General features: G+C 54.0%; 1 protein-coding gene across 3 annotated transcripts; it reads right to left on the bottom strand.

Annotated features, from left to right (window-relative positions):
• Positions 1-12,851: 12,851 nt before the first annotated feature.
• On the bottom strand, positions 12,852-17,395 carry HSD17B1 (hydroxysteroid 17-beta dehydrogenase 1). 3 transcript variants are annotated; one of them, XM_014594178.3, is made up of 6 exons: positions 17,075-17,395; positions 16,202-16,363; positions 15,557-15,736; positions 15,078-15,171; positions 13,650-13,824; positions 12,852-13,170 (listed from the first exon to the last, which is right to left on the bottom strand). In XM_014594178.3, exons 1-6 carry the CDS (start codon positions 17,169-17,171, stop codon positions 13,000-13,002), a joined length of 879 nt encoding a protein of 292 aa, XP_014449664.1. In that variant the 5' UTR covers positions 17,172-17,395; the 3' UTR covers positions 12,852-12,999. The 3 variants fall into 3 exon arrangements, with proteins under 3 accessions (XP_014449664.1, XP_006260465.1, XP_006260463.1); XM_006260403.4 differs by having other exon boundaries at positions 13,641-13,824; positions 17,075-17,385; XM_006260401.4 differs by lacking the exon at positions 16,202-16,363 and having other exon boundaries at positions 13,641-13,824; positions 17,075-17,390.

The raw sequence follows: 17,395 nt of genomic DNA on the forward strand, positions 1-17,395 counted from the left end.
GCCGCGGCGCGGGGTGTGCGGCGCGCCTGCCCGTCTGATGGGGGCGTGTGCACACGTCCGTGCGTGTTGCGATGCGTAAGCGCATGTGTGTGCAGGTGTGTGAGCGCACGTGCGTATGTGCCTATAGATGTGTGTGCACGCCCATGCGTGTGAGCATGTGTCTGCGTGTCAGTGGCTGTAGAGCAGCAGGCTGAGTCCGCACGGGATCCTCCGTGGCCACGGCTGGGGGTTGCCATGATAAGGCTTCACCTGAATGGAAAAGACAAAGTGCGCTGAGCCGGCGGGGAAGGAGGGAGAGAGACCACAACACACACGTGGGAACGGGACTGTCCCGTCTCCTGCTGCCCCAGTCGTACACACGGGGCCTTCGTGCCTCATGACAGCTGTGTAGACCATAGGCAGCTGGCACGTCCCGTTTGCTCCCTGCAGCCAGGCTGCTCCAGCTTGGAGAGCGCGATGGGCAATGGGTCATAACACTGTCCAGTGCCGTAGCAGTGAAGTTTGGCACCCAGGGCAAAGCCTGCAGTGGCAACCCACCCTCGCCCCACACACAGATCCAGGGGGAGCACCCCCCATGCTTGCTCTGGAGTGCATGCAGCTGCAGAAGCCACCCTTCCCCCGTCCCTGCACCCTCCCCCCCCCCCCAACAAGCTGCTCACAGCTCTGTCCCGTGCTCCACCCCAGCTGGGCAGCACCTGTTGCCGCCCCTTTACTTTGGTGCCTGGAGCAGTTGCCCCACTCACCCCCCACCTTGTCATGGCACTGGCACTGTTAGCTAAAGGTTGGGAAGCAGAGAAGACTGTTCACAATACTGAAGATGCCCAACCCTTCCCTGGAGCTTTCCTCCTAAGGGCTCCTTGCAGCCCCCTCTTTCTTATTTTTTTTTAATTTCATGTCCTAGGTTGACTCAGCCACATCAATTCTGAAATCTATCGACTGAGCAGAACTCAATCATGCAAATCTGGGTGGCACTGCCACCGCAAGTATCCTCTTCCCAGACTTATCAGCCTGGGGCTTCAGATACTTCCAAAGCCATAGCAGGCATCCTACGTGCAGGCCCAAGCCCAGAAGTCTTGGGGTTCAGATGCCCCCAAGTGTTGCTTGCCCTTAAGCAACAGGCCAAAGGAGCAAGCTAGGGGGAAGTCCCCCATCTCCATAAAATAGGGGTGTAGCTGAGATTGCTCATGGGGGGGGCTGCCTGCAGTGCAAGGACAGGTCTCCACCTTTTACTGCATGTAGACATTCAGAGATCAGGAAGCAAATCTTCCTTTCTAATCACAGCAGGAAACCACCTGGACTGATACTACAGTATCTCCCCTGCCAGCCCTGTCTTTAGAAGGGGGATCAGAGTCATCCCCCTGCCTACCCCCTGGAGCACAAGGAGCAGAGGAGACATTTCTGAGGGCCCCAGCTGCTCACAACTGAGATCTCAAACATGCCGTGCTTGGATTCCAGCCCGGAAATCAAGGTTCTGTTGGCTAAGCCTGCACTTGTGTGGGAAGCTCCCGTAGCTAAGCAGCGCTTTCAACCCCCAGCATTGTCTGCATCTTGCCCTTGAAGTCACCATTAAAAAAGTGGGGGGGGAATAGAGCAATTACCTGCTGTTGGCTCAGCCTAGTAGTGCACGCCCATCACAGCAGCAGCCTCCAGGTCTTCCCCCTCCTGCCTCCTATAGCTCCCGTGCTCATGATTCCTTGGCGGTGGGATGAAGGCTGGTCCAGTCCTCTCCACGTGGATCCCTCTACTGCTGAAATAGTTCTGCAGGGCACTTAGGAACTGCGGAGGGAACCATTTCGGAGTCAGCTGGGGACCAACCTAGAAGCAGCCCTGATAGCTGCTAGCACAGGCTTCATCCTGCCTGCTGCTGGCACCACGCCTAGCCCCTGCAGCCCTTGTTTGGCAAGGGAGCAAACAGCACAGACCTGGAAACCACTGGGGAAGACTACATCTGCCTGGTGACTGAGCACTGTTGGCCCCAGCCCTTTCCTTCGCTGCTGTGGAACCTGGATCCCCAGAGACCCCAGCCTGTGCCAGGAGTGCTGCACTTTAGGGACAAGACCCCATTGTTGTCCGGTAGCCTTTAGGCTTTAGCTTGGGTCATTGTGTCAACATTCTTCTCAGTCCAGGAACAGCAGCAAGTGGGGAGAACCTCGCAGGTTTGTAGCTGGTCTGAGCTTTCATTCCTTCAGAGGGTTTGACCCATTCCTGGGCCTGCCAGTGCGTGAAGGCCCTGCCCTCAGCCCTACTTGCTCTGCCTATGAAGGGAACCAGAGGCATGCAGACATGGGAAGCAGGCTCAGAGGGCTCTCAAGGTACACGGAGTACCACCATGTCCCCCCTTGACGCTCCATGTCAGGGGAAGAGTTTTGCTCTTCAAGCCAAAAAGCTTTTGCTGTCCCCAGCAGCAGGGTGGTACTTGGCTGCCTTGCTTCCCTGCCATGGGTCAGTCCAATGACTGTGAGCCTCCCTTGAGTTGGCATTCCCATGGGAGGATAATCTGTCTGCTCTCAAACACCAGTTGTGCCTCCCATGGGTGGGAGACAAGGAGAGCAAGAGGCCTCAGCCATCGTGGCTGAGAAATTCATCTGGTACTCACGTGTTGTTTAGATACTTCTCTGCTCATTATTGAGGCCCTAATGGGCACTTGAAAATAAGCCTCCTGCACAACAGGCACCTCCAGAGGCAGCAGGGAAAGCCAAGTGGCCATTCTCAAGGGCTACACTAATGATGCAGCAGCCTTAAAACCACTCACTGCCTCCCTAATTTCCTTTGATCCTGGGCCCGTGTAATGGAGAAGAGCCTCGCCCCTTCCTTCAAATCTAAAAGCTTCAGGCAAGAGATGTGTTCACCCCTCAAGAGCCACTTTCAACCCCTGCCTCTCTGTAAATGGCAGCCCCTGGGTGCTGTATCTAGCCCAGTTCAGCTTCTGCCTCTGCTGTCCTGAGAAAGCAGCGTGCAAAACAGCTTGGCCCCAAAATGCAGAGGGGGCCTTTTGGCCCAGCCCTCCACTCCTCACCAGCTCTCTGTTCTCCGGCACTTCCAGTGGGTTCCACCTCCCATTCTGCTGGGGTCTGTTTGAAGGCCGGGCCTCTGCCAGCAGGCACAGGAGGCTCAAGAGGGTGACTCGAAGCATCAGGTCCATCTCTGGAAGTAGCCTCTGCTAGCTGCAAGGAAAAAGGACATTACATGTCATGACCCCCAGGGATCCCGGCCAAAGGCAGTGCTGGAGTAGCAGCATCCTAAGGCATCTGGGAGTATATGGCAGACGTGGTAATTAGACTGAGGAAGCCTGCCCTGAAAATACTTGCCTGCGTGTGAAAGCAAAGGGGTTAATCCTTACGCCACACTTCAAATGCACCAGCCACTGATCTACTACTATGCGTGTGTTTGTGACCCTCCTCCCGGCATCTTACCTGCCTGCCCATTCCTTCTGTAACACGCTTGGGCATTCCTGGTGCTGAACTCCTTCCGAACATCCTGGGTAATCCCCTACTCTGACCACCCCTCCAGGGAAGTGATTTGCTTTTTCAGACCTGTTGCTGCAAAGGTATGCTGAGTTATTGTGTTATTTTTTGGGATTTTATGCCAAGGGAATAGTCATCGTGTGTCCTATCCAATAGGCAAGGGGAGTCTGGAAGACCCCTCTAGCTGGCCATGTTTATTATTATAAACCCAGTGATTGGATTCCCCCATACTTTCCCCTTCAGTAGGTTTGATTCCACCCTGAGACAAACACAAAGCCCATGGAGGTTTCTTACCTGTGCTTTCTCTGCTCCTGCTGTCCTCAGTGCCAAGCCCAGCATCTAGCAGGCAGCCTTTCCCTCCTTATATATCCAGCCCTATGCCCCTGGGGTGGGTAGGCAGGGAAAGGGGGAAGAGACAGCAACTTGCAAAGCCCCCGCCCCCTTTCTCAGGGAGGTGGTGGGTGGATATGTATTTGCCAAGTGAATGGTGTCAGCCCTTGGGAAGACATAGGGTAGGGAGGTCACCAGGTTTATCTTCTGTGCTCAGACAGCACCAAAGTTGCTCAAAGGATCCCTCATGGAGACAGGCAGTCCTGAGACGCATGAGGTGCAGAACCTCTTGACGTGGGAGACTCACTCCCCTGTCTCAGAGTAGGTGAGCCTAGGCTTTGGAAATGGAGTCACTGTAGGCAACGTGACCGCACCGTGCTGGGCAGCTAGCCGTGAGGCACCCCGAGTGGTGGATGCAGCCAGTTTCACCTGTTTCCTTTGACAGCAGGAGTTGAGTGGTCAAGGACCCAAGCACTTCAGTGTGACTGCCCTACCCCTGTTGCCTATGGTTGGACTTGCCTGTGCTGTTGCACCCGGTGCTAACAAAGTGCAGGGTTCCACCAGAGAGGCTTTGTGCACAACCACCCCCACTCTCTTGATGCACTTGGACCCCTGACCCGTAATCCCCCTCCCCATCCCACTGGTGCATCTATTCTGTTCCACCCAGTTCTTTTGCTGGGCTCCACACCACAGAACCTGTGCACCATCCTGTCATGTACCGAGCAACATGAATCATGTCCATCACATGTGACTGGGTCTCTCCTCCTCTCCCCACAAGGGGTCCTGATGTGGTGGCCTGGTTTGCTTGCGTAAGGTTTTTAACTGCCCCAGTTGCTACATGCTCATGTTAGAGCAGGTCAGAGCAATGTTCCTGGCATGGAGAGCAGGAGATGGGGAGATCCAAGCTGGGCCTTCCCTCCTGGGTGAGGGTTTGTTCCACAGTCTTAGGCCATCAGTGCACCTCCACACACCCTGCACCTTCCCTGTAGCAGGGAGGGCATTGCAGTGGGTGGTACAGGGGCAGCAGCTAGAGAATTCCTGCTGCTGGGGGAAGTGTCACATGTTTGCCACTGACATGCATGTTGAGCAGCCAAAAACCCACCTGGTTTTGGTTGCCAGAAAAGGAAATGACATTTCCCCCTGCAGGAATCAGCCACTGGCTGCTCCTTCTGAACCAGCATTGCTTCTCTGTCCTGTGCATGGCCCAGGCTGGAGCCAGAGCTATTGCAGGGAAGGTGCAGGGTGTGGAGAGCTAGGGGTCAGGGGGACAGGAGGGTAAGGTACCCCCTTGTTCCAGTCCAGTGCCCCCCTTAGGCAGCACCCCTGGTTCATGCCCTGCTTGCCCACCCATCGTTTTGCTCCTGTAGCCCAATCTGTGCCAAACCTTGGTCTCTGGCACAGCCCAGCCTGATGCGTCATGAGGAGTTGTGCTGGGATCAAGGAGCTGTGCTTCCATACGAAGGACAGAGCAGGCAGGTTGGGCCAGGGCTCCTGGGTTTTCTTCCTGGTCTGGCAGGGAAGTGGAGGCTAGCGGTTGGAATGGGGTGAGAGAAACCCAGTGAACAGGACTTTGTTCTCTTCCCACCAAGGGCTGTAGACCAGTCAACTGATCAAGAGCCCACCAAAGTGAGGGAAAGGACCACCATCAATGACAGCAGGCTTCTGTGACTCTATTTGCCCTCCTCCATACTGCAAAGAGGAGCCTGCCTCCCTCCTGTATCCAGTGGGTGTGTTTGCAGAGTGTCCAAGGAGGGGGGAACAGGAAGCTAAGCCAACACAGTAGCAGAGCAAACTCATTGCCAGAGACAGACGGCTGCTTGGCCAGGTAAATAGAGACAGCAGCTCCTGGCACTATGCAGAAGGTGTGGCTGGCGCTCCCCTTTCCCATGGGAGTTTCTGGCCCTCCTGTATCTGAACAATCCTGTGGGAATTGGAGAGACCTACCTGCCACCTAATTAGGTAATGGGAACATGCTGTGCCAGGAGCACTTCCTCATCTGCCTGGATGCAAAGGGGCTATCACAAGAGAGGTAGAGACTCTGTCTCCTAGGACTGCCGATCACATTGCTGGCTCAGGACCAGCCTCCATATTAATTCATTCAGGATGCTAATCACCTCCAGAGTATGAAGGAATGAATTACCCATGAAATGTGACTTTTCCCTGGCCCAGCTAAAGATAAAGCTCTTGCCGGAAAATGTAGGTTTTGCTTGTGTGCAAAAGGCACAGGGCATGATGGAGAGCTGTGGCCCAAATCCCCAGTCTGCCTGCCAGGCACAACAGAACAGCACAGCTGAGCCTGTCTTGGACAGTGAGCGCAGATATGGTCAGAGCAGCAGAGTGGCTGTGATTCTCTTGGTCCTGCTGATGGAAATACCCAGTCACTGTGGAAGGGACAAGGGCCAGGTCCTACCGCGTGACTGCAGCACTCTTCCTATTTTCCATTCCCGGCATGCACTCGGCTGGCTTTTATTACCTGGGCACCAGAGTCCACTGGGGGTGGGGACTGCACACTGGTCAAGGGACAAATGGGAAAGAAACCATAAAATGACTTAGGGTATAAAACTCTTCCACAAAATACCTCACAGGCTCCTCAGAGCCTTTGGGAATTCAGCAAGTCCTTGGCACTGGCTGGCCCTGTTAGCCAAGTGCTGCCAGCCCAGAAGGTATGTAAAGGCATTATGATGGGTCCTCAAGGGCCATTCTATCCAAGCCCCATTGACACTGGCAGTGACCTTGCCCTGAACAAGCAAGAGGGAAGGAAAGCTTCCTGAGCTCCTCCAGTCCCCCAGCTCCTGCAGTCCCATGCCTGTAGAATACAGCAGCATCTTCTGTTAATGGCAGGACAATGGATATAAGGCCAAATACCCTGCTAGCAGGACTCCATAGTACTTCTCCAGAGAAGTGCTCCTTGCATCTGTTTCCTTCTTTCCAAGCAGAGAGTCACATGCTACATAGAACCAGTGGTATGCAGGGATGCTGGGACCATGGGAAAAGCAAGCCAAGAGACAGAGAACAGAATCCAGGGAGACTAGACCACATCTGTCCTTTGAGAGTCACAGCCCAGCCCCCAGCTCAAGGTGCTGTGGGTACAGCCACACCAAGGCATCCTCTCAGACAGCTCTCTCAAAAATCACTCTTCAAGGAGTAGCTGTCTCCCTAAAACCTCCTGGAGACAGATGGGTTGTGATGTGTGCCTTGAGGCCATCTTTGGCCGGGAGGGTGGGGAGGGGGAGTTCCCATGCAGAGGCAGTGCAGAGAGAATGCTCTGCTAGTTGCTCCTTTCCCCTGCTGTTAAGGGACCCCTGTCATGCTCATTTCCCTGCTCACAGCAAGGGCAGGGCCTCCACCGGCTTGTCCCTAGGTTGCACAGCTTCCACTCCTCTCCAGGAGACATACATATCCCCAACCTGTCCCCCACCACCACCCCTTGTGCACACACAGGTGATTCAAGAGTTCCCCAGTGGATGAAGGGAAGTGACACTGCTGTGGACCAGGTGCCACCCACCTAGTCCCTGCCCCCAGGTTTGGTTTCACACCCTCAACTGGTTGGACCCCTGGGACAGCCACTTCTACAAACCCCAGCTCCACCTTCCCCCTCCAGCAGAGGGAAGGGGCTGTGGCCTGGGTTGTTCCAGACCTCAGACCAGGTCCTCCTGGTCTTACCCTACAAACACATCATGCAGGAAGGAGGCAGGGTCAAGCCTGAGGGACAAGAACTGCTCAGGATAAATTGAGTAAATAATTAAGCTCTGTCATGGAACATGATCAAATGACAGTAAAGGTGAGCACCCAAAGCACAGGTTGCCTGTAGGAGATGAGCTAAGCAAGCCTAAGGCCTTCACTGGGGGCTGGATGCGAATAGTGGTGTAGGTAGTATGGAGCAGTGGGTACATGCAGGCAGGAACACCATGGAGACATGGGGAAAGCTGCAGACAGCCCAACACTCTTGTCCAGGGACAGATCCAGGGAAGTGTAGTGGCACAGTTACACCCACCTCTGATTCCTGCTGCCCACAAACTTTAAAACCAACTACCTGGGAGGGGCAGCAACATTTCTAGTCAGACAGTGCTGAGGGAGTCAGTTGACTTCATGGCTCATTCTAATCTGCCTGATCCTTTCTAAACCCTTCATTCCACAGGTGTTAACCCCCCTCTATCCTTTTTAATGGTCTTGATGTTCCACCAATCAAACTAACCCTTCTTTTGCCATTCTGCTGTCTCTTAGCTGCTCCTGGTAGTGAAACTCTTATTTTACAGCCCTGCAGCTTGTGTTTAACTAATTCCAACAAATTTGTGTTTGCTTTTGCTTCAAGTTCAAACTGAAGAGTACAGCTCTAGGTCCATAGCATATTAGTAAAGCTTGTAGTTCATTTTTAACTGGAGAAAAACTTGTGTTTTCTATGTGATGATGCACTGCACCATCTGCACTCCTGTTTTCAAAATTCTAGATCCATCCATGCTCTTGTCACAAGAACTAGGAAGAGAGAACAAGCAGAAGTGAGTGCTTTCGAGTACAGTATTGCCTGGAGACAGAAGTCTTGAATCCTGGGACAGGAAACCACTCCTGCCATGCACACGGAAGCAGGACTCTGTGTGCATCACTTGCAAACAAGTAGGATCACCTCAAAGGAACACTCAATGCTATCATTGACTTATAGTGCCAACAGCCAACTGGTCTGTGAACACTTCCCCATAGATTTCATAGACAGGGCTGGAAAGGACCTCGGAAGATTGAGTCCAGACCCTTGCCCGAAAGGCAGGAAGTCAGCTGGGGTCATAGGATCCCAGCAAGATAAGCATCCAATTTATTCTTGAAGGTGTTCAATGTAGGTGCTTGAACCACCTCCGATGGCAGGCTATTCCAGACGTTGGGGGCTTGGACAGTAAAGAATTTCTTCCTTATGTTCAGCCTGAAATGGTCTTGCAGTAGTTTATAACTGTTTGACCTCGTCATCCCTTGGGGCGCTCTGGTGAACAAACGTTCCCCCAGATCCTGGTGGTCACCCCTGATAAACTTATAAGCGGCCACCAGATCACCCCTGAGCCTGCGCTTTTCCAGGCTAAAGAACCCCATAGCTCTCAGCCTGTTGTCGTAAGGTCTGTTTTCCTGACCTCTGATCATGCACGTGGCTCTTCTCTGGACTCTCTCAAGCTTCTCCACATCTTTTTTATATTGTGGGGCCCAAAACTGGACGCAGTACTCCAGCTGCGGCCTCACCAAGGCCAAGTACAAGAGGAGAATAACGTCCTGGGATTTGCTTGAGAAGTATCTATGGATGCAAGCCAGCATTTTGCTCGCTTTACTAGCCACAGTATCGCATTAAAGGCTCATGTTCATCTTGTGGCCAATGATGACTCATGGGTCCCCAGGGGGAATGGCTGTCAAGCCCTCACCTTCTTTCTGCTCCCCCTGGAGCTTGCTATCCCCCCCACCCAGCTCTGGAGCTGCTCCCTCACCCCTGAAAAATGTATGGGTGAAACTGTGCCAGCAGCTGGCATGGATGGGACAATGATGGAAGAGCTGGGCCTGGTGCTGTCTGCTGGCTGTTCAGCGCTGGCTGTGGCACCCACGCTGCTTTGCTTGTCCTGTCCTGCCTGCTCAGCTGAGCCCCACGGCACAATCTGCAGAATGCCGCCTAGCCCCGAGTCTTCATCTGTGCTTCTTCCTTGCGGGAAAGGGCTGTAACTTGGCTGGAAGTTAAAGAAGCAGCTGTTGGCAGCGCATCCTGTACCTGGCACTGCAGAAGCCATGTGTGAAGGAGGCATGTAGTGAACTTCCCTAGGGAGAGGGAGCAGGGCCCCCAGCTGCCAGAAAGGGGCAGCTCAGGTAATTTGCAGACAGTCTTGGGCATCCTCAGACAACCCTCAGCCTACTAGCTCAGGCTACTCTGGCCCTCCTCCGCCATGTCCGATGCACTGGGGTCCTCCCTTGACCCTACATGAAGCTAACTTCATCACAACCTGCTGCCAAGCACAATGTGCCACTAACCTGACCAGCTGCTGCCTCAGCTGAACCCCAGCTCCATCACTCACAGCGGGCTACTCAAAGGCCTCCTCCCTTGCTGCATTGCCATTAGCATCATGTAGCAAGAGTTCACTGCCAGGGAGAAGGAAATGGCTGGGTAAATTCTGGGGCAACCCAGAAGAGGAACCCTGAGCAACCAAGTTGCCTTCAAAGCTAGTAACTAAGGCACAGTAGGCTCATGACCGGCACTATACACCCTGGGTGCTTCTGATGGCAAGGATTGAGCTGGGTGACTCTGGAGGTCTCTTTCTGCACACAGTTCTATGTTGCTAGCAGGCCTCAAGGAGAGGCCCCAGCAGGGAATCATAGAAAGTAGGGCTGGAAGGGACCCCAGGAGGGCATCTAGTCCAGCCCCCTGCTTAAGGAAGAATTGTCCATGACTCAAGCATTGCAGCCAAGTGTCCATCTAAGCAGCTCCTGAAAACTTTGTGAACACCCCTCATGCACAACTACCAGGCACAGTGCCCAAAATATCAAGAATATTCTAACTTGCCACAGATAAAGCAGGTGAAAGAGGGCACTGTCAATGTCCTGCTACCGCAAGGATAGAGGTAATTTGTTACAAAACTTTTGAGAGATCCAAGAAATAGGGCCATGCTCGCTGTTATGTTCCATGCCACAGTCCGTGTCAATCTGATCATAGGATAAAATTCCTTCCTGGTCCCAAATGTGGTGAATGGTGTGACCCTGACCAGAGGAGCAAAACCTTCCAACTGGGAAACTGCTGGGTTTAAGTCCTAGAAAAAGCATCTCTACACCCTGGCCTTGGCTTCAGCTAAAACCCAGTGCTTCTGAGAAAGACAAAAATAAGGCCCTCCAGACACTAATAGCTAACAGGAAGGAGGAAAAAAAATCCTTGCCAGCCCCATGTGGCAACAAGCAAAGCCCAGAAGCCTAGGAAAACTAAACACCTTCCACTCTGCACTGCAACCTGGGGACCGCAAACACAGCCCCACACATCTCACACCCTGCCTGGAGAGCCAAAACTTCCTTATATGTCCCTCTGTCCTCTCATAAACTTGTCCCAGCTCTTTAATCTTGTTTCAGGACCAAGCTAGTTGTGAAGCTCTGCACAGTTTTCCTGTTGCCGAGCATGGTCCTCTCCAATTCCCACCCTCTCTGTGCTGCAGGGCTTTATCTCGTTATTTCTAAATGTGTGAGGATCTCCTGGGCTTCTATAAGTTTCTCTTCACAGCACATCTCGGCATTGCTACTCCTAAATCACCCCTGACCAATGCTTATCCAACCTCTTCTTGAACATCTCCAATGAAGGGGATACTACACCTTCCTTAGGCAGGCTATTCCACTGCCTCACTATTTTAACAATAAAGAAGTCTAAACCTACATTGCTGCAATTTCAAGCCATTGCTATCCAGCCTTCTGCAGAGAGGGAAAAAAGCTGTTCTCCATATCTGGGGCAGCTTTTCAGATATTTGAAGATTGCTATCATGTCTCCTCTTAATCACCTTTTATAGGAGCTGAACTTCCTTATTTCTTTCAACCTCTCCTCATATAGCTTGCCTTCCTCAACCTTTTATCCTTTTACTCACACACTTCGGGCCCTCTGTAACTTCTCCACATCCTTTTTAAATGCAGAGCTGAGGACTGCACACAGTACTTAAGATGAGGCCTAAAGAGCACCAAGTCATGGCACTACCACTGATGCAGCCCCAAACCACATCCACCCTCTTTGTAGCTGCAAAACAGGGAAGGGTGCAGAACCAGTTGGGGCTTGTATCAGAACCAGAGGCTCACACGTCTGTTTCTTCAATGCCAAAAAAGAAAAAGGCAGGCTCTGAGTTGTCAGCCCTCATGCCTGAGAAGAAATGTTTTTGCACTTGTCCTGAGCATAACCAGAAGTCCAAAGGCAGCCTGAAAGAGGCACTTACTGAAGGGAGAACCCCTTCCTCTGCCCCCAGCCTCTTTCATGGGGCATTCATGACTAGAATTCCCCCTGGCACTTCAGGGCATGCATTAACTGCTGAAATGCCAGTTGTACGATAGAACTGGGAGGGGCTGGGCACTGGTAGGGGGGAGGATGGCCAGGAGGAAAGATGCACAGAGGCCAGAGGGAGAGAAGCAAAGGGTAGGGGGACAGCAGGAGAGTGGTGCAGGGTATGACAGTGCAGTTCTGAGCCTGGCCAGGGACAGTTCTCCCCTCGTACCTCCCACAGGTGACAGCTCCAACGTAGTAGGGTAGGGCTGAGCATGCAGTCCCAGCCCAGGGCCACATTAATTAGAGCTTCCTCTGCTGCCACTGAGACTCCTGTGCTCCCCATAATGCAGGGAGGCCAAGGACCTTGTTTAGAAGTCTCCCATCCAGGGCAGGACCTTGCCATGGCTACTAAGGGCCATCAAGCTCTAACCAGCTCCTGGAGGATCCCACAGCCCATGTCCAGTGCTGAACACCCCCACCAGCAGAGCAGGTCTCCAGTTTGCTCCAGCAAGCAGCCTGGCTCATGAAGGCAGGACGCGCACCTCATGCTCAGAGGCTGTAGGCAGCTGCCCACGCTGGGCTCTGTGCCTTGGTTTTGCACTGGGGAGTCCCCATGCAGCTAACTGGGTGATAGGTGAGCTGCTGGTTCTGGGAAGGATAAGCTGCTGGTTCTGGGAAGACCAAGCAACCGTGTGCATGTTGAAATGTTACTAATGATCATTGCCTGAGGGAGCAGGCAGAACCATCACCAGCCCTGCTCTGTGTCCTTCCTCATGCCTGGCACACACAGCAGGGGAGCACCAGGCCCTCCACCCAGATAAAGTCTCCCTGACCCTGCTGGGCCCTGGCCACCTGCCCACCCTATGCTCCATTCTCTGTTGCTTCAGTGCAGCTTTCACAGCTCTGCTTTGCAAAGATTTTAGCAACTAGCAGGGATTCCTGCAGGGCAGGCAAAACTCAAACGAGGCCCCCTCTGCTCCCACGCTGCCTTGACCTTCCTGCAGCAAATTCCTCGCACAGTTTAACTTCCATAAGTGCTTGGCCTCTGCACTGGGGCTGCCAGCAAGATGGACAGAGCCAAGAGCCAGGAGCCAAGCGAAGAGCAGATGGATTTATTTAAGCCATTCTACCTCAAGGGAGGAGCAGAGCCCCTGGTACAAAACCAGAGCAATGGGGGCATCCAAAGGAGAAGGGCACCATGTTGAGCCAGGATCATTTGCCCAAGGTGTCCATGCTGCTTCCCCCTTAGGCCTGGTCTCCCTGGGGCTCACTGGTGGAGAACACGAACTTGTGCATGGCTTGGACGTACTCAGAGCCATCAGGGCTCAAGAGCTTGAGCCTGGTGAGTGGCATGAAGAACTGGGTGGTGAAGCAGCGCAGGGGTGGGTTGGGGGTGCAGATGGCATCCAGGAACACCTGGCAAAGGATGAGGAGGTTCAGGTCAGGAGGAGCTGGCTCTCAGGCAAGGCATGGTGCCTGCCAGGGACTGTCACCCTTCCTTTGGGACACTGGTCTTGCTATGCTGTCAGTGACTGGTGTGGAGCTCTGCACACTGCAGTGCCCCCTGGAGCAGCCCCCACACAGAGCTCCTGTGCCAGAGAGGCCTGGGGTGCAAACTTCATGCCTCCGCTCCCTCAATCACTTGTGTAGGCAGGGCAGGGGAAGCTGGAGCCAACCAGGCACCCCCATCTCCCCAGGGACATGAGGCTAGAGATAGGCTCTAAAAGGAGCAGTTTCTCTAGATAACATAGGTAAACCACTTTCCCCAAGCCAGTCAGCTGCTCTCACAGGGCTCGTCCGGCTTCTGGTTCCAAGGTTAATTCTAGCCCCTTGTCCCACCCAATCCAGGTGCCTGGGCAGAAAAGTAGCAAGAAGCCAAGAGTGACCTGCAGGACCTCGTCGGTGTCCTGAGCAGCGTCCTGGAAGAGGCTCTGGCAGTGCTGGAAGTACTGGCAGTACAGGGCATACGTTTTGGGGTCCAGGCCTTGCAGCTCATGGCCCTCAGGGTCCATACTCTGCATGTTGGACAGGAAGCTCGTGTTGACAGGGCCGCACTCGATCAGAGTGATGCTGCAGAAGGAGAGAGCGGCAAAAAACAGGGCTGCAACTCTAGCCAGCCCATCACCAGCACCGCAAACAGAGCCCAACCCCACTCAGCAGACACCCCTGAAACAGGCCTCCTCACACAGATAACAGACAGAGTGCTGCATTTCAGCTGAGGGGTAGGGGCACATGGCATATACTTCAAGTGGCACATCTTAAAGCAACAGCCCTGCAGAAGTGCTAAAATATGTAAGAGATGCCACACAGTCAGACCACAGGTCCATCCAGCCCAGTGTACTGCATCTCACAGGGCACTGAGCAGATACCAAGGGGAAGAATATTTATGCAGAGCCTATCTGGACTAATCTATCTCTTACCCCTCTCTCCCTCCAGCTTCCAGCATTCAGAGATCTAGGAAGTCCTGTTTTTGAGGCTGCACCCTATCAGGCTTGAAACCAGTGGATGGACCCGTCCTCCACAAATTTGCCCAGTCCCCTTTTGAGCCCAGTTAAATGATTTGTCTCCACCACATTCTGTGGCAAGGGGTTTCACACTTACATGCTGTGTGAAAAAAAAAATTGTTTGTCTTAAACTTGCTACATCATTCATCACCTATCCCCTGTCCTAGTAGTGTGAGCAACAGTAAACAGTCAGTCCCCATTCACTTCCTTCACACCATTCATGATAGACCTCAACCATATCCTCCCTCAGTTACCTTTTCTCTAAGCTGAAAAGCTCCAGCCTGTTTTCTCTCTCCTTATGCAGAAGTTTCTCCAGCTCCCTGGTCATCATTCCTGCCTGTCTCTGTCCCTCTCTGGAGTCTCCAATGCCTCCTGATATCCCTGGCATTTCCACACCAGAGGCTGGAGGGTGGCTTTGCCTTACATTAGTGAGACCAGGGCTGGAATATTTGAGCCTCTCTCTTGGGTCCATGTTTCCAAAGAGAAAAAATGCCAGGCAGGGAGCAGGGGAATGAACTCAATCTGGTCAGCCTCTCTGAGGGAGAGGGGAGAAGGGGCAAGAGTCTTAATGGATTGATGGATCACTAGTTTTCCTACAGGTATTCTGTACCCCCTGGAGCCTCTGTGGGGTACCCGGATAATGAGGCTTAGTTTCCCCAGGCTTCGGGGGGGGGCTGGGGAGGGAAGGGTTAAGTCAGTGCTATTAACTTTGTGCGCTTCTCTTTAAAAAAACCTACACACATCCCTCTGTAACTGAACCTGTGTCACACCCTGCTAGAGGCCCTGGCACAGCAAGTCCCTGCACATCCTGGCACTCACTGGATGTTGAACTCCTGCAGGACAATTGCCAGGCTCTCGCACAGACCTTCCACAGCAAATTTGCTGGCGCAGTACACGGCATTGAACGGCACCCCTAGGACAGGGAGAGAAGACCACGAGCAAGGGTCACACTGTAGGGCAGCTGATGGCCCAAGCATGTCACTCCCATCCTCACCCTGGACAATGCATGCTGGGTGAGGAGTAGTTCTGGGTCTCCCCTAAATCCCCCAAGGTTTCTCCCTCCCAATCTCCAGTGCAGCAGCAGCAGCTGCATCTTGCACCCTGGGACCAGCCTGTTGTGACAGACCCAAGTCCAAGGAGCAGGTGAAGCAGGAAGGCTGGAGCTTCCCTGGGAGGTCAGGACTTCCCCTGGGCCTGGTGAAGTGTGCCTAGTTCTGGGCAGTGGAGGACACAGCAAGCTTTAGGAACAGGGCTATGCAGCCTGGGCTGGGATCCTATCCCCCCACAGGGCTCCTCACCTTGCAGAGCCCCCACACTGCTAGTGATGATGATCTTGCCAGCCTTGCGGCACTTCATGCCAGGCAGGAAAGCCTGGATGGTGTTGATGGTCCCAAACAGATTCACATCAAAAACGACTTTTATGGCTTCTTGGGAGCAGGTCTCCAAGGGACCCATCAGCCCCACTCCTGCATTGCACACTGGGGCAAGAGAAACACCACACAGACCTGCTGTTACTAGGGCACCCCATTAATGCAGTGCCCCCATTGCCCACCCCACACATCCCATGGTCTGGAGACAGGCCCCAAAATGTCATGACTGGTGTGGGCTGAGCCTTTAGGGCTCTCCTTTCACAGCCCTTACTCCGTTTTTTGGCTGGAAATTCCTTGTTCCTTTCTCCTGCAGAGGCCCAGGGGGGCTGGGGTGGATCCCCTCCAGAGCTGCTGCCTGAGGGACACATGCACAGCTGGTGTGGCACCTAAAGGGGGACGTGGCTGCATTCCCCTGGTGCCGTGCCCACCTGGCCAGGAAGCTGAAACTCCTTCAGCTCTGAAAGGGCCCCCTTCCCTGCGGCTGGATGCAGGATCAGGAAGTAAGAGGACATGGAGGGAGCAGCAGCGAGGCTGCCACTGGTGGAAGCAGGGGCCCAGCAGGGCAGGGCTCACCCAGCACATCCACATGCTGCTCTGGCACCCGCTGAATAGCTGAGGCCACCGAGGCCGGGTTGGTGACATCCAGCTGCAGGATCTCCAGGGTATCCCTGTGGCAACCCTGCACGCACTCCAGCAGCCGCTCCTTTTTGGCCAGGTCACGCATGGTAGCAAAGACTAAGAGAGAGCGAGAGTCCAGTTGGGGGGGGGGGGGAGGGGGGTTGGTGTTCATGATCCCACCCCCACAGCACAGGGAGCAACAGGGGGATATGGGGAATTCCTTGTCCCTAGGGGACCCCCCAGCTGAGACCATGAAAAGTCCTCCCCATGAAGACTGTTCCTAAGCCCTGGGGCTGGTGCAGGGACGCCAAGAGCAAGGACACCTCCCAAATGCCCCCTACCACAGAGGAGATATCAGTGCTCCTGCTCAGACTGGCAGTCTAGGAGATGGCCTGCCCCACCTGCCCCACCAGTGTGCTGGCCCGAGGCATTGCTTTCCTCCAGAGCCATGAGGGAACAGAACAAGCAACAACTCCTCCAGCCCCTGGGATGCAGCCCACAGGAGTGATCAAAGCAGGGTACTCATCTGCACAGAACAGGGGCAGCAACTGCCCAACCAATGGCCTGAGAGGCTCAGTATGGTGTGTTCCCTGGTTGAGAATCACTGGTTTCAAAGGTGCTGTGCCACCCCGTCCCTAGGCAGGCCCCTCCCTGCAGCACACCCAGGGAGTGTCCCCATCTCAAACCTACAGCCACCCCTCCCCTGGCCTGGGGTCCCACAGGCCTGTTCCTTCCACACAGGACCACACACGCAACCCGAGGACCCTGGGACACTATCACTAGCCCAAGTTGGGGGTGCAGGCTGCTAAACCCTAGGGTGCCTGTTACCTTTAAACCTCTGGGAGCTGTCGGAGGCCAAGCGCACGGCTAACCCCAGGCCGATCCCTGAAGAGCAGCCGGTGATGAGTACCACAGTCTTTTCCATTGCCAGATCTTGGATGGCGCTTCAGACACTTCTGCAGCTTACAGAGTTTAAAGAGCCTTGGAGCAATCTTCCCCTCCCAGCACCAGCTGCACTCTCTTATTTTGTCTGGTGCCTTATCTCAAGGCTCTTCCACATGCCTCCTCTGCCCTTGATGGATTCTCTGTTTTGCCTTCAGGCTTTCAGCCCCCAGGATAAACCTCAGCCAAGGTGACCCAGGTACAAGC

Source organism: Alligator mississippiensis, chromosome 4, assembly GCF_030867095.1.
Source record: "Alligator mississippiensis isolate rAllMis1 chromosome 4, rAllMis1, whole genome shotgun sequence".
NCBI classification, from domain to species: Eukaryota; Metazoa; Chordata; order Crocodylia; family Alligatoridae; genus Alligator; species Alligator mississippiensis.